Source organism: Leptonychotes weddellii, chromosome 9 (genome assembly GCF_054177405.1).
Source record: "Leptonychotes weddellii isolate Sample4059 chromosome 9, ASM5417740v2, whole genome shotgun sequence".
Taxonomy (NCBI): domain Eukaryota; kingdom Metazoa; phylum Chordata; class Mammalia; order Carnivora; family Phocidae; genus Leptonychotes; species Leptonychotes weddellii.
The window spans coordinates 80046131-80061033 of record NC_138377.1 but is presented as its reverse complement, the minus strand read 5'-3'; the positions used below and the strand labels follow the sequence as shown (position 1 = coordinate 80061033).

Sequence of the window (14903 nt, the reverse complement as noted above, 5' to 3'; positions counted from 1 at the left end):
GTTATTTTTATATGTGTTTATATGAGTTTTTATTAGATTTATTTTCCTAAATATACTTTTTTTTGTATAGAAAAATATTGAGTTTGGTGTGGAGGCTATCTGGGGAAAGACAAAGGCTATGCCAAATTATTGAAAAAATCTTTAGTATTTAAACAAATGGCATTTGAGATATAATTTTATTTATTTTGGCTGTGTTTATGTAGTAGCATTAAAGTTAGTTGGACTTGGACAGTGGTCCTTCTTGGATGACTAGAGGGGTGGAATCTGGTGGCTTTTCCTTGCAGGGTTGAGGATCTCTCCATTCTCTGCTGACTTTGACATGTTACACAGGGGAGGGCTGGAAGAAATTCTTGCTGTGTTCAACCCCTGTGTCCACTCCATTCTCTGTTTTCACCACTACCCCCCACCCCACCTGCTTCAATAGAAAGACACTGGACTAGAACACAGAACAAAGTCTTGATTCTGTGCTGACTGGGCTTCAGACCCCTGAACCACAAATTGAAGTTGTTGATTAAGGTCTTTTCCACTGTTACACTCTGTGACTGATTTTATTTTATTTTTTTTAAACAGACCGTACACTGATGTTAGTCTCTGGATATAATTGCATAGCTGCTTTGCAAAGTGATGATTCCAAAGTGTTTATAGTTTTTCCTTTTGGGAATGTTTCTTAGAGTATTTCTTTTGTGCTGTCAATTTGGGATCAGTTGGCTCAGCAGTATTTTTAATAGAAAGACAATCCATATTATCTTAGAATCCAAATTGAGATTCCTGACTAGAAAGTTGCTGTAAAGATCAACCAGGAGCTAGGTAGAGTTGCCTGCCTATAATCAGAAAAATCTATGAGTGTTCTATACAGAGGGGCTTGATTTCTTAGAGTAGCTGATAACCATACATACATTCTGCATTTTGCCCCTTGCCCTCTTTTTCTTTATAAAATTATTGAAGAGGTATATTAAATATTTCCCTTTCAGATAAATCTTTTCCTATGTTCCATTTAGCACATTACTAAGACAAATAAAACAATTCTTGGAAGATAGTAGCAAGGTACAAATAACTGGATAATTTAGTAGATGAATAAGTTTGCCAATTTCTAGGTTCTGAGCAGCTCTCACATAGTTACATACAGCTGTGTCCCTATGTGCTATAGTGTTAACAGAGTTTACACTACAGTGTTAACAGAGCCGATGTTCACACGTTGTGCTAGTTACACAGACTTTTAAACCTGGCATCCCCTAAGACACTTTATGACTAGACGCCAGGGCTTTGATGGATCCTCTCAAATTGTGGGTATGATTTTCTTTTGGGTGTCAATAAATGTGGTTTTTTTGAGAAGACCCACAAACTTATTCAGATTTTCCAAGAGGTTCATGTCTCCCCTTGCAAAAGGTTAAAAATCACTGCTTTATGAAAAACTAGTTTTTGGTGGGAAAGGACTACAATTGTAAACTAATCATTATTATGATACTCAGCCAAAGCTTCTTGGGAGCTCCGTGTTCCTTCAGTGACAGAACTCTCTAATAGCAAACCATCTCCTGGACTCTCCCTCCTGTCTTCTGTCTCCCATTCATGGAAGTGTCATTTTCTGAGGTCTCTGAATGTCAGGTTAAGATCTCTGATTATCTCCTTGATGGTATAAAATCTTTCTTCGTTCTGGTCTTGAAATCTGCAGCTTCGGGTGAAGTTGTGGACTTTGGTTTCTATGTCATGACTTTTGCCTGGTCTACTTTCCAACTTTCCTTTAACGTTATATTTAAAGGCTCCACTTGAAACACCTTCTCTTGGCTTAGAGATTCCCACAGACCTCTGTGTGGTCTAATCCTCATGTCTCTGTGCACTAGAAATCTGTTCAATTCTATTTGCTCCCATAGATTTGGCTATTATCTCTGTCACCACACTTGTTCAGTCTTAAAGCTGTCTGCCTTTAACCATCTTGAGTTGAATGTTCTCACTCAAGCTACCCATAGAAAAGAAGGAACCACTCATTTTGTTTCTTGGTATTGAAACTGAGCAGTTTTTGAGTATAATTGGTTTCCCTGAACTTGTCAACAGGAAACAATGTGGTTCAGTAGATTGTTGCAGTATTGCCACAGTCAGCCTTCTCTTTATGTTTTTCAAATCTACCTTTTCTTGAACTTTCTTTTTGCCAGTTCTCAGTCTCTCATAAAAGTTATTACGGCCTCCCCGGCCCATAAATGTTGTCTCCCCACCCCTTCTCACACACACATTCACACTGTCATTAATGTTAGCCCATTCATTGTGTTTGCCATGTTATTTTGGCGCTTTAGAACCATGCTTTTCAAGCTGGCCTGGGAATCAGCAGCAGTGTGCCAAGAGGTTTGCACTGTTGAATAAACATGGAGCAGTTTCCAGAAGCTTCATTTTGCTCAGAAATTTGGTAGAAAAAATTTAAAGCAGACATGACTACATTACGAAAGAGAATGCAAAATTCACATGAATTTTTTAACTAAAATAGGAGACTTCAGAGTCTTTCCTCCGCTTAATGATGCTGTCAGTATCCTTATAAGGTGTACCTTGTGTTACTATCCTTAAGGCATTTTTGGGCTTTAGGTTATCCAATGGATCAGGCCCCAGATGCCTTTTCTTTGCTTCAAAGCCCTTTTCTTTTTACCACTTATTTTCTTCAGGCCTTTTCAGGTAACTTTGGCCAATTAACTTACTCCTGCCTGTCTCATTCTCTGCTTTTCGTGTGGAATTCAGCCTGTGTAGTCTTTTTTAAATGAGAAGTGATGATTTCTTCTGCCTAGTCTTGGGACTTCCATGGCTTATTACTCCCAAACACCTTTTTCTTTTTGAAGAAATTTTAATATATTGTATACATGCTCCATATTTTTCTATATATTTCCTTACAGTTACACGAATGTGTGCACACACATACACACATTTATCCTGTCTGGTTTTCTTTGTAATTTATTTTTAAAGGTTGTTTGTTCCTTTGTTTTTGTAGCACTCACTGTGTGTAAGGCACTGCATAGGTACCTTCAAGGAGACTTTATTAAGAAAAATAAGACATGTAAAAGGTAGAAAGAAAAACAGAGAAACAGATTAAGTATAAAAGAAGTTCAGAAGAGAGTGAGATTATTTTTGGCTGCCAAAGTAGAATGAGCTTTTGGCTCTTCAGAATAGAGCGAGTTTCCATGTATTTATCTGAATCCTTGCTGTCTTGGGATACAGATTCCATGGTTCAAAGTGGTCTGCCTAAATATATATACATACACTTATACTGATAGTGTAACATGCAAATAGAAGTGTAATACATTTTCTTTGGCTTGAATAGAATCTAATTTTAGAATATCAGTGTCTTGTGATTGTAGAACAGAAAGGACTTTAGAAATCACTGAATTTAACCTTTATTAGCATAATTACAAAAGAAAAAACAGATGGAGAAGTTGATGACTCACCCAAGATCATAAAAGTTTGTTCTAACTCCCAGTCCTGTGCACTTAACCTTGTAAAAGAGGTGACGCTGCTCTGTGATGATTTTATGTTTGACCTAAAATCCAATTATGTATTATATTTGTTAGTTCAGTATTTAATAAGTGATCATGACAATGACTTCTTGAATACTTTTTCTACTTAGGAAGATATTTGTTGTCATTTGAAAGATCAAGTGAAAGAACTGGAAAGGAATCAAGAAGCAACCAAATTAGAAAAGACTGAGATCATTAACAGATTGACGAGAAGTCTAGAAGAGAGTCAGAAGCAGTGTGCCAACTTCTTGCACTCAGGTGGGTGTCCGGGATGGACTCTTGTCTCCCCGGGAGGCTAGTATAATGTGCAGAGCAAACATAGTAGGATCCATGAGTTATAAAAATCCAGCAAAGGCAGAAAAGATCGTCAGTGACAATTTTTTTAGCATTGTTATTATATATGTATAAAGGTATACTGCATTTTCACTAGATAATTTAGAGAACACAGACAAGTACAAAGTAGCAAATACAAATAACCAATCATCCTACTACACAGAGATAACTGTTGCTAATGTTTTTAATGTATTGCCTTCAAGTGAAATTGAACACATACACATAGGTAATTCCCTGCTTCTGCACATAGTGCATTTTTGAAAACATACCAAAGCTGAATATAGAAAAATTAAACAATAAAATATATGTTAGAAGGTAGGTTTTATCCTTGGGAAGTAAAAATGATTATGAAATCCCATTATATTTTGCTTTTTAGAATCAGTCTGATCATGTATTTCTGTCATTTTGTGAAACTTCTTTCTTTAATTTTTTTTTTTCCTCTCACACTTACCTGGTCAGTTGAAGCTAGGGAGTTATATTTTTGTCATGCTTAAGATTTCTCATATGGTTTCCATGGTATTAAGTTTGAGACATACACTGTTTGTCATTAGTTTCAGCAGTACTTTTATTTCTAATTCATTTTTATAGAATGACATTAGAGTAAAAGGCAATAAAATAATCGCATGTTTATGCAAACTATCCTACCAACAAAACTGCCCTGTGTACTGGTGAGTAGCTCCTGCTGTGAAAATAGCTCAGTGGTTATTCATGACCTGACATATGAAAGTCACACTTGGCATGTAAAGCCAATTCAGACTGTTGGTACAATGTGTATCAGAGTAGCTTACTCAGAAGTTGAAAGTACTAAAGTCAGAGACTGTCAAATATGTGTGTGTGTAGGTTTTGGTGGGGGCAAAATTGGCTCATACCCTGTTTGGACCCCCCCACCCCCCGTTCATTTTTGTATCCTTGTTTCACATGGTATTATTTAGTGAGCCTTTTTTCTTGCCACTAAAGGCTTTGAAAATACGATTTTCTTTAGTTGCATAATATGCCGTCATTACTTTGCTTAACCATTTCCCAGATGCTCATTTTCTTTTGAGGAGGCCCAATAAAGTCCCTTTTAAGGGAGCCTCCCGTAGTACATTTAAAACATTAGGTTACCGAAGTTTCCGAAGCATGGCCCGAATATGCTTTTTTCACATGTGGAGGTGGGGGTGGTGGAAATAAAAGCATTTCGAAAGCAGCTAAAGGCAGCAAGATGTAGTTTTCTTATTAGAGGGTAGAAATGGTTTCCAAAGAATTTTTGCTTTGGCTTTCTGTGAGTTGGAACGTTATGCTCCTATTAAAGGACTCGTGGAGTATTAAGGTCTGTAGACGTGGCTGATTTGATTCATAGCAAGGTCACAGTAGTCCCAAGTCTTCAACTTCCCAAGGACATATGATGAGCCATACTAAATGTGTAGACACGTTTTGGAAGTGTCTGGACCTCTGCCTTCTGGGTCCCACTGGCTACACCTTTGTGCTCCTAGAAAGGTAATGAAAAGGTAATAAAGCAAAACTCCACCTTCTGTAACCTCAGTGTTCTTCTGTACATCGTGGGTACTTTGTCCCTTTACTTTTGGTGTACTCTATGACTTTTTTCCCCATAGGCTCCGTACAGGAGGTGGCTCAGCTACGGTTCCAGCTGCAGCAAGCACAAAAAGCACATGCTATGAGTGAAAACATGAACAAGGCTTTGCAAGTGAGTGTTGCCACTTGGAGGAGACTCTGTGGGTAACTGAATTAGGCAGTGCTTACATCACTTTTCTGAACCTTGGATTTCTTTATAAAAGAGGTAGTTGGACCATCTCCAGACCAGGCGCTGAGAGTTGTTCACAGTCTCACCCACACAGTTAGGTAGTCAAGCCCAGGTCTGTCTTGACTGCAGAGCCAGGCGCCGCCTCCCCCTCCCCCGCCCCGGCCCCATCAGTCTGCCTGTCGCCTCCTTCCCATGGCGTGTCCTTTCATTTCTGGGTGTATCCTGGAGATAAGTATATCTACAGGTGTGGGAGACCTGCAGTTTCACTGCGACTCTCTCACATCCTCCCCCAGCGCTACTTACATTTTCCACTGGAGGAAGAGTTCCAGTATTACCTCTGCTGGAAAGACATATTTTGCCTTTTCCCACCGGCAGACTAAAGTACAACACGTTCTTGGCAAACCGAAGTCCACTCTGTCCTCTAGAAAGCCAAAAAGTGCTGCTGTCAGTTTCTCAGCTCAAGGGACACTTTTTGTGGAGGACAAAATGTAAGCGAGGGAGGTGTGAAAGAAGCTCCTTACATTTGCTTTCTCGTTCATTTATTCATTTGTTCGTTCAGTTTACTTGAAAACTGATATGTGCTGGCCTTTCTGAAGTTATATATACATATATATAAAGTTATTAATATATATTGTACACCCATGTTCATAGCATTATTTTAGTTATTTTTAATGTATGTGAAGAAGCATTTCTGATCATTAAAATGAATTTTGAAGCATAAATGAATGACTGATTCTTTCATATAAGAAAATAATTTTCAATAATTTTGTGTTTTAGGAAGAATTAACAGAACTAAAAGATGAAATTTCTCTCTATGAATCTGCTGCAAAACTAGGAATACTTCCAAGTGACTCAGAAGGAGAATTAAATATAGAACTCACTGAATCATATGTGGATTTGGGTATTAAAAAAGTCAACTGGAAAAAATCCAAAGTGAAGAGGTATTAAGAAAATCGTTTACTATAGACATTAATAGTACTGATGATACATGTAATTGAGTGGCACCAGGCATGACATGACTAGGTGGGACAGAAGGCTTTAGTTATTTCTAATGAAGTATAAATGTCTGAAATCAGAATGAACAGAAACCTCAACTATTGATATTGTACTGTCTTCAGTACCAATAGGTACTTCAGGTTCAATAAGGTAAAAATGATGAAGTTGAAGTAAAGTTAAAATATACAGAGTAAATTCTATGACTGAGGTTATGTATCTTTTATTATTAAGGCAAGGACATATTATCTTTATTCATACTGTGTGTTGAAGGCAGGTACATGTCATTTATCAATGGCATGTGAGAAAATAAACATTAATATCCCCTAGGATCTTTCCTGTGACCTTACTTTTAAAATGGGGATTCTGTCTTTTATACCACTGTTTAACACAGATACTTTAGCAATCTCATGAAAAGGGAGGGCCTTATCATCCCTTGTAGGGACTGATGGGGGAGGGAGTGGGGTGGTAGAAGAGGGAACACATTTTGGTACCATTAAACACTTAAAAGGTGAATGAAGGATGGGATGTACATTCTTGAGGCACTTGCGGTCTGGAAGGAGCTATGCAAGGCTCTGGGAGTAGAGTACAAAAGATGAGGATAAAGCTCTCCCTTCCAGCAGGGTGTTTACATTTGCCTGGGCAGGGAGAGGGAGACATACTTGTGAGCAGCTACGTGCTGTGTGCTACACGTTATCCTTGACGAACAAAGAGGCATTTATCCAGTCATTCCTTCTGCTGGTGTAGGAGAAGGACGAAAGATGGGTGTTTGGCAGAGACTGCATTTAGGCCAAGGAGAGACTTTCTTGAATGCATTCAAATGCCAGACCCCCATGGGCCAGTCTCTAGTTTCAGACTGAGTTTACCATCGTTATTGTTCCAGGAAAGTGTTTATCACCTGTTGTGTTTCAGGTATCATGCAACTAAATACAAGTGTATGAATCTCCTGAAGGGTTTGCTCTACAATAAGTTTTAGAAGTTAAGTATTTTAATCCTGTGATTCCATTTTCAAAACAGTAAGATGACATTCAGAAAATTGAAATCTCAAGTGATGGGGTACTCCTGTGAAACAAGGTGTTAATTCAGTTTAGTAAGGCTCCATTTATCTGGAGGGTCAATCTTTAGGGACTCTCATCTTGACAGATTACAGCTGCAATCCACAAGGAAGCTAGGATGCAAACAGCACAACTAGCATATACGGTGTATTTAGCGGGAGCCACCCTCAGGCTTTTATCCCAGGGCCTTATTGACTTAGATTTGTTTGTATCCCGTGAGTTCTCTGAGTTCCTGACTGCAGAGTAGCTGGGGCAGAGGGCTAGAAGAGGTAATACCAGTGTTTCAGTCAGCTAGCTCGGCCTTAGCGAGGAGAAAACTACAGGAACTACAGCTGTGATCTACCTCAAAATGCCTACAGTCATGATCCTGAGTTTTGAGGAAAGCCTTCATCTTTGGTTAGTTAATAAAAGCAAAAAAGGATGTATACATTATATTTTTTAGACAGATTTACATAAAATTTTGAAGTTAAAATGTAGTTATCTGGAAAATTTACTGCTGTGAATGCCTTGTTTCCTGTTCATGCTAGATTAGTTCTAAATGGCTAGTGGAAAGAGCATGGTGTTTAGACCCAGATTTTGTTTTGATTTGTAGTTTTGCCATTTATCACTAGCTTTGTGATCCTGGGCAAGTTTCTTGGCTTTTCTGAGCCTGTTTTCTCATCAGGTTTTTTCTATTAAGTAGATTATAGATGTCCCTTGGGGGTTAAAATGAGGATTAAAATATAAAGGACCTCATATAATATGTTCTTGCACGTATTAGGTGTTTATTTTTAATTTTTAAAAAAATTATTAGTGCACAAGTGGGGAGGGGGAGAGAGAGAGAGAGGCTCTCAAGCAGACTCCCAGCTGAGCATGGAGACCAACAAGGCTGGATCCCAGGACCCTGAGATCGTGACGAGCCAAAATCAAGAGTTGGACGCCTAACTGACTGAGCCACCCAGGCGCCCCACACATATTAGACATTTAATTGTTGATAGTTATTCCTATTATCATCTAGTACATGATTGGTTAAAATACACCATTGATCCAGTTTTCATATTAATTCTCTTTTAATTCAACATATACTTTGTAAAAGATTTTTGATCCTCATCTTAACCTTGAGGAAACATCAGATCTATATCTTCATTTTAGGGTTGGGAAAACTGGAGCTCAAAGGGCTGAACTTTTTTGCCCAAGAAGACAGACCATTAGCAGCAGAACCAGTCCTTGAGCCCAAAACTTTACTGTAAATCTGTTGGTTCGTATTTACATGACAATCAAACCTTTTTACTTTCAACTTCATTCTTCCTTATGTCTTGTATTTTAGAGGGTTAAAGATTCAGTTCATCTCAAAAAAGATTTTTCTCCAGTTTGTTATTACTTTAATTTGAGCTATAATTAGCCTGGGAATTTGGAAAATAATACATACATATGTTATGTAAAAATAATATATGTTTTATTTTTTCAAGTAGACTTCATCATGATATCTACTAAAATGTATTCTGCTTCTGCCCTTTAAATTTAATTAGTACTCATAGCCAAAATCCTACAGTAATATAAAGCACATTCCTGTGGATATATCCAACCTGAGACATCACATCACTGTCATGGTAAAAGGATTCCGCCACATTCAGCTGGGAAGGTGGAGAATAAGGACAGAGTGAGTGGTCATTGAGATTCAGCTAGAAGACATCCTGTGAATCACAGGATTAGTGAAAAAAGGTTTAGCTTGTAGTGGTCCCACCCACCAGCAGTTTAATAGATAAGAATTCGGCTTTGAGGAAAAAGTAAAAATATTTATTCGTAGATCAAAGTGAGAGGAGATATAGGAGAGAAGAGATTTGTACCTTTTCTCTGCTGGATTGTGATTCTTAGAACAAGAGGAAGCCACAGTTTTCCCAGTGTCGAGAATTTTAGTTCTTTGTTGACTTGAGCTGCTTTCAAATCACTGACCCAAATATTAGCGGCTCCAAGCTTTTATTCTCAACTGCCACCTCCCTCAAGCTACTGCTTAGTAAATTTTAAGGGTTTAGACTCAGTGTTCTATTTCACATTCATGGAATTTGAGTAGCTAAATCTGCATGCAGCTTGCAGACAGCTTCCCTCTCCCTTATTATAGTTGGCTGCGAAGTTCAAATAATAAACATTTAACAAGTGGAATGCCTTTTCCCTTTGGTCTTCTCAGCAGGCTTCATAAGGGACTACAGTTTATTTGGACTTAGGGGAACTGACTTCCATGGGGCTCAGCAGGACTGGTCACCACTGCTGACTTTTTCCCTTTTGGGAAAGAAGAGAAAATTATTTTAGCAAGCACTTTCTCTGCTCTCTGACTTGGCTCCCTCTAGGAGTACATGATGTGCTATTTTAGTGGTCAGCATTCAGTAAGAAAAGAAATTAGGGATGCCTAATTTGTTAACCGAGCAAAATAAGCCTTCTGCTAAAGGTTCGCCACATCTTACAGCACATGAAGATGCAATGTAATATATTTTATACTTCTTATATAATTCTATTTCTGTGAATTATATTTTTTATCTTGTATTTCTATTTCTGTGTAAATAGGAGTGGTTTAAGTAGGTGAGATCTGTACAGACATATTTACACCATATCTATTACTTATACAGATGTTGTGTGTATTGATAAATATGTAGTGTATTGTAAGGAACTCCTTTTATAATATGTTTAAAAAACCCTAATATTCATTCTCCTTTTCCCTCTGTCTCTCTGTACGTGTGTGTGTGTTCTGAAACTGAAGAACAGTAAAAATTAAACTCAAGATACTATTATTTATTTCTCTTTTTAGAACTACCTTTTAGTTTTTTAGAACAGTTTTAGATTACCAGAAAAATTAGTGCAAAGAATTTCCCTGTACTCTGCACCCATTTTCCTCTATTAACATCTTAACACCAGCCTGGAATCTTTGTTACAATTAATGAACTAATATTGACCCATTATTATTAACTGATGTCCATAGTTTATTTAGATGTCCTAGTTTTTGCCTGATGTCCTTTTTCTGTTCCAGGATTACATCCAGGATACCACATCACATTTAGGAATCATGATTCCTTAGGTTCCTCTTAATTTTCCTTGTTTTTGATGACCTTGACAGTTTGAGAAGTACTGGTCAACTATTTTGTAGGAAGCCCCTCTTGGAATTTGATGTTTCTTTTATGATTATATTTTTCTCATGGGTTTTGTGGAGGAAGACCAGAGAGATGAGGTGCCATTTTTATCACATCATATTAAGGGTACATACTATCAACTATTTCTTTTCAAAAGTAACTTTTTCCTTTATTATGGAAAAATTAGAAAATACAGATTAAGAAAAGAGAAGAAAAGTAAAAGCAACATCATCTTATTTCACCTCCCATGAAGAAAACCACTTTTAACACTTTAGTGTGTAATTTCCACATTATCTGTTTTGTATATTTCTGAAAGATAAAATAATATTGAATATATTGTTTGATAATGTGTTTTTTAAAATTATATTCTGAAATCTATAGATGACAATAAATATTTTTGTGTATATTTACTGATGGATATGTGGATGAAGGAACTGCAGTAATACATGTTAATTTTTTTATGATAAGTAATGCAATATTCTTATCACAGGCATCTTTGTAGTCATGTCTTTATGCACATTTTAATTTTTATTAAGATTTTATTCATTTAAGAGAGAGCACAAGCAGGGAGGAGGGGCAGAGGGAGAGGGAGAAACAGGCTTCCTGCCGAGCAGGGAGCCTGATGTGGGGCTTGATCCCAGGACCCTGAGATCATGACCTAAGCTGAAGGCAGTTGCTTAACCAACTGAGCCACCCAGGAGCCCCCACATCTTTATTTCTTTAAGATTTGGGTGAATATCCTCACTAAGAGGTGTGCACATATTTGAGGTTTTTGATACATACTGCTAAGCAGCTCTGTAGTTTGATTATTACCCACATCATATGGCAATACCTATTTCTGTGTGTCCTAGCCGGTGCTGAGAGTTTTCCTGTTTAAAGTTTTCAACATCCCAAAAAAGAAACCCTATACCTACATTCCTCATACATTCCTCATTACCCCTTCTTGTCCTCACAGCTCCAGACAATCACTAATCTACCTTCTATCTCTGGATCTGCCTCTTCTGTACATTTCACATGAATGGAATTGTATAGTATGTGGTGTTTTGTAACTGGCTTCTTTCACTTAGCATAATGCTTTCAAGGTTCATCCATGTTGCAGCTTGTATCAGTGCCTCATTCCGTTTTGAGGCCAAATAATATTTCATTGTGTGAATATATATCACCTTTGACTTATTCATGCATCAGCTGATGGACATTTATTTGAGTTGTTTCTACTTTTTGGCTTTAAGAATAATGCTGCTAGGAATACTTGTGCACAAATTTGTGTGGATATATGTTTTCATTTCTCTTAGATATACAGTGACCCTTGGTCAGTGCATAGGTTAGGGACCCTGACCTGCTGTGTGGTTGAGAATCTGCATATGACTTTTGACTTTCCAAAAACTTAACTGCTAATAGCCTGCTATTGATGGGAAACCTTACCAATAACATAAGCTGTTGATTAACACATATTTTGTATGTTATATGTATTATATATTTTATTCTTACATTAAGTTAGAGAAAAGAAAATATTGAGACAATCATAAGGAAGAGAAAATACATTTACGATACTGTACTGTATCAAAAAAATATCCACGTATAAGTGGACCTGTGCAGTTGAAACCCATATTATTCAAGGACAACTCTTTATCTGGGAGTGGAATTGCTGGGTAATGTGGTAATTCTATGTTTAGCATTTCAAAAAATGGTCATACTGTTTTCAAAGTGGCTGTACCATTTTATATTCCCACCAGCGATGTATGAGGGTTCCAATTTTTTTTTTTAATTTATTCATTCAAGACACAGAGATACAGAGAGAGAGAGAGAGAGAGCAGGAGCAGGGGGAGAAGCAGAGGGAGAGGGAGAAGCAGACTCCCCGCTGAGCAGGGATCCCGACGTGGGGCTCGATCCCAGGACCCTGGGATCATGACCTGAACCAAAGGCAGGCGCCCAACCATCTGAGCCACCCAGGCGCCCCAAGGGTTCCAATTTTTTTATATCCTTGCCAACACTTGCTATTTGGCTTTGACTTGCTAATGATGTAGTTTTTATTTGATGGCTAATTATGTTGAACATCTTTTAATGTGTTTATTGGCCATTTGTATATCTTCTTTGGAGAGATCTCTTCGAATCTTTTGCCCATTTTAAAATTGGGTTGTCCTTTTATTGGTTTTGAGAGTTCTTTATATATTCTGAATACAAGTCCCTTGTCAGATATATGATTTGCAAGTATTTTCTCCTGTGGATTCTCTTTTCACTTTTTGATAGCATCCTTTGAAGCACAAAGGTCTTTAATTTTATGAAGTCAACTTAACATTATTTTTTCTTTGGTTGCTTGTGCTTTTGATTTTCTGAGAAACCATTCTCTAACCCCAGGTCCTGAAGATTTATACCTATGTTTTCTTCTCCAAGAGTTTTATCTCTTACATTAGGTCTTGGATTCATTTTGAATTAATTTTTACTATATGATGTGATGTAGAACTTCATTCTTTTGCACGTGAATATCTAGTTGTCCCAGTACCAAAATTGTTTTGACATCCTTGTCAAAAATCAGTTGACTCTCGGGGCGCCTGGGTGGCTCAATCGTTAAGCGTCTGCCTTCGGCTCAGGTCACGATCCCAGGGTCCTGGGGTCGAGCCCCGCATCGGGCTCCCTGCTCCGCGGGAAGCCTGCTGCTCCCTCTCCCACTCCCCCTGCTTGTGTTCCCTCTCTCTCTGTGTCTCTCTCTGTCAAATAAATAAATAAAATCTTAAAAAAAAAAAATCAGTTGACTCTCAATATGAGGATCTTTTTCTGGACTCTCACTTCTGTTCCATTGATCTATCTGTCATTATGCCAGTGCCATACTGTCTTGCTGTAGTAAGTTTTGCAATTGGGAAGTATGAATCTTTCAACTTTGTCTTCTTTTTCAATATTGCTTGGGCTATTCTGGGTCTCTTGCATTTCCATATAAATTTTAGGATCAGTTTATCAATTTCTATACAGAAACCAGCTGAGATTTTGATTGGAGTTACATGTAGTCTGTAGATCAAGTTAGAGGAGTATTGCAATCTTCGCAATATTGGGTTCTGATTCCTGAACACAGGATGTCTTTCCATTTATTTAGGTCCTCTTTAATCTCTTTCAGTGTACTACTCATGTATTCTTTGTGTGTGTGTGTGGTTTTCGGTGTACTAATCATATACTGTTTTTGTTAAATTTACTCCTAAGTATTTTATTCTCTTGGCTATTCTTTTTGCTGAATTGTTTTAATTTTATTTTCAGGTGGTTAATTCTTAGTGTATAGAGATACAATTGATTTTATATATATCGATGTTGTATCCTGACACATTGTTGAACTTGTTAATTTAGTTCAAATAGTTTTTTAGCGGATTCCTTAGGCTTTTTTAGGTATAGGATCATGTCACCTGATAGAGATCATTTTATGTCTTTCTTTCCAATCTGGATGCCTTTATTTTTTCTTTGACTAATTGCTCCAGCTAGAATCTCTAGTACAGTGTTGAATAGAAGTGGTAAAAACTGATATTCTTGTTTTGCTCCTCATCTTATAGGGAAGCATTCGCTCATTCTCCATTAAACATGAATGCTAGCTGTGTGTTTTTCACATATATAGGTGTTCTTTAGACTTTTTTTCACTTAACATTTTGTTGTGAGACTCATGGTGTAGCATGGAACTGTAGCTCATTCATTTATATATATAGATATTTAGTATCTTTATTTGTATGAATATTCCAGTTTATTTTCCATTCTACTAACTATAGATTCTTAATGTTACTTCCTAGTACAATGTGCATACATTTCTGTTGGGTATATACTTAGAGGTGAAATTGCCTGTAGTATGTGTCTTTCAACTTTAACAGGTAATGCCAAACTGTTTTTCATTGTGGTTGTGCCAATTTACATCTCCATGAGAAGTGTATGAAAGTCTTAGTTGCTCTGTCTCTTTCCTGACACTTGGTATTTTAAGTTTTTTACTTTCAGCCATTAATGTGTAGTGATATTTTATTGTGGCTTTAATTCGCATTATCCTGGATTACTGATGAGATTGAGCTCCATTGAGAAAAACTGTTTATTGGCTTTTGGGTGTGGGGTGTGTGTGTGACTTGTTCGTGTCCCTCCTCAGTTTTTAAATGACTTTGTGTTTGTGTATGCATGTGTTCTGTTGATTTGTAGGAGTTTTTTCTTTTTTTAATATCTGTTCCAGATATGAGTTCTT

The 14903-nt window shown here is 37.3% G+C and overlaps 1 protein-coding gene across 1 annotated transcript in view; it reads left to right on the top strand.

Annotated features, from left to right (window-relative positions):
- CEP152 (centrosomal protein 152) overlaps window positions 1–14903 on the top strand; it is an 88782-nt gene that overhangs the window by 25206 nt on the left and 48673 nt on the right. Inside the window, exons 10-12 of the mRNA XM_081831048.1 lie at window positions 3599–3746; window positions 5414–5505; window positions 6340–6503. Of these exons, the coding sequence (XP_081687174.1) occupies window positions 3599–3746; window positions 5414–5505; window positions 6340–6503 (404 nt within the window). The remainder of the gene's footprint in view (window positions 1–3598; window positions 3747–5413; window positions 5506–6339; window positions 6504–14903) is intronic.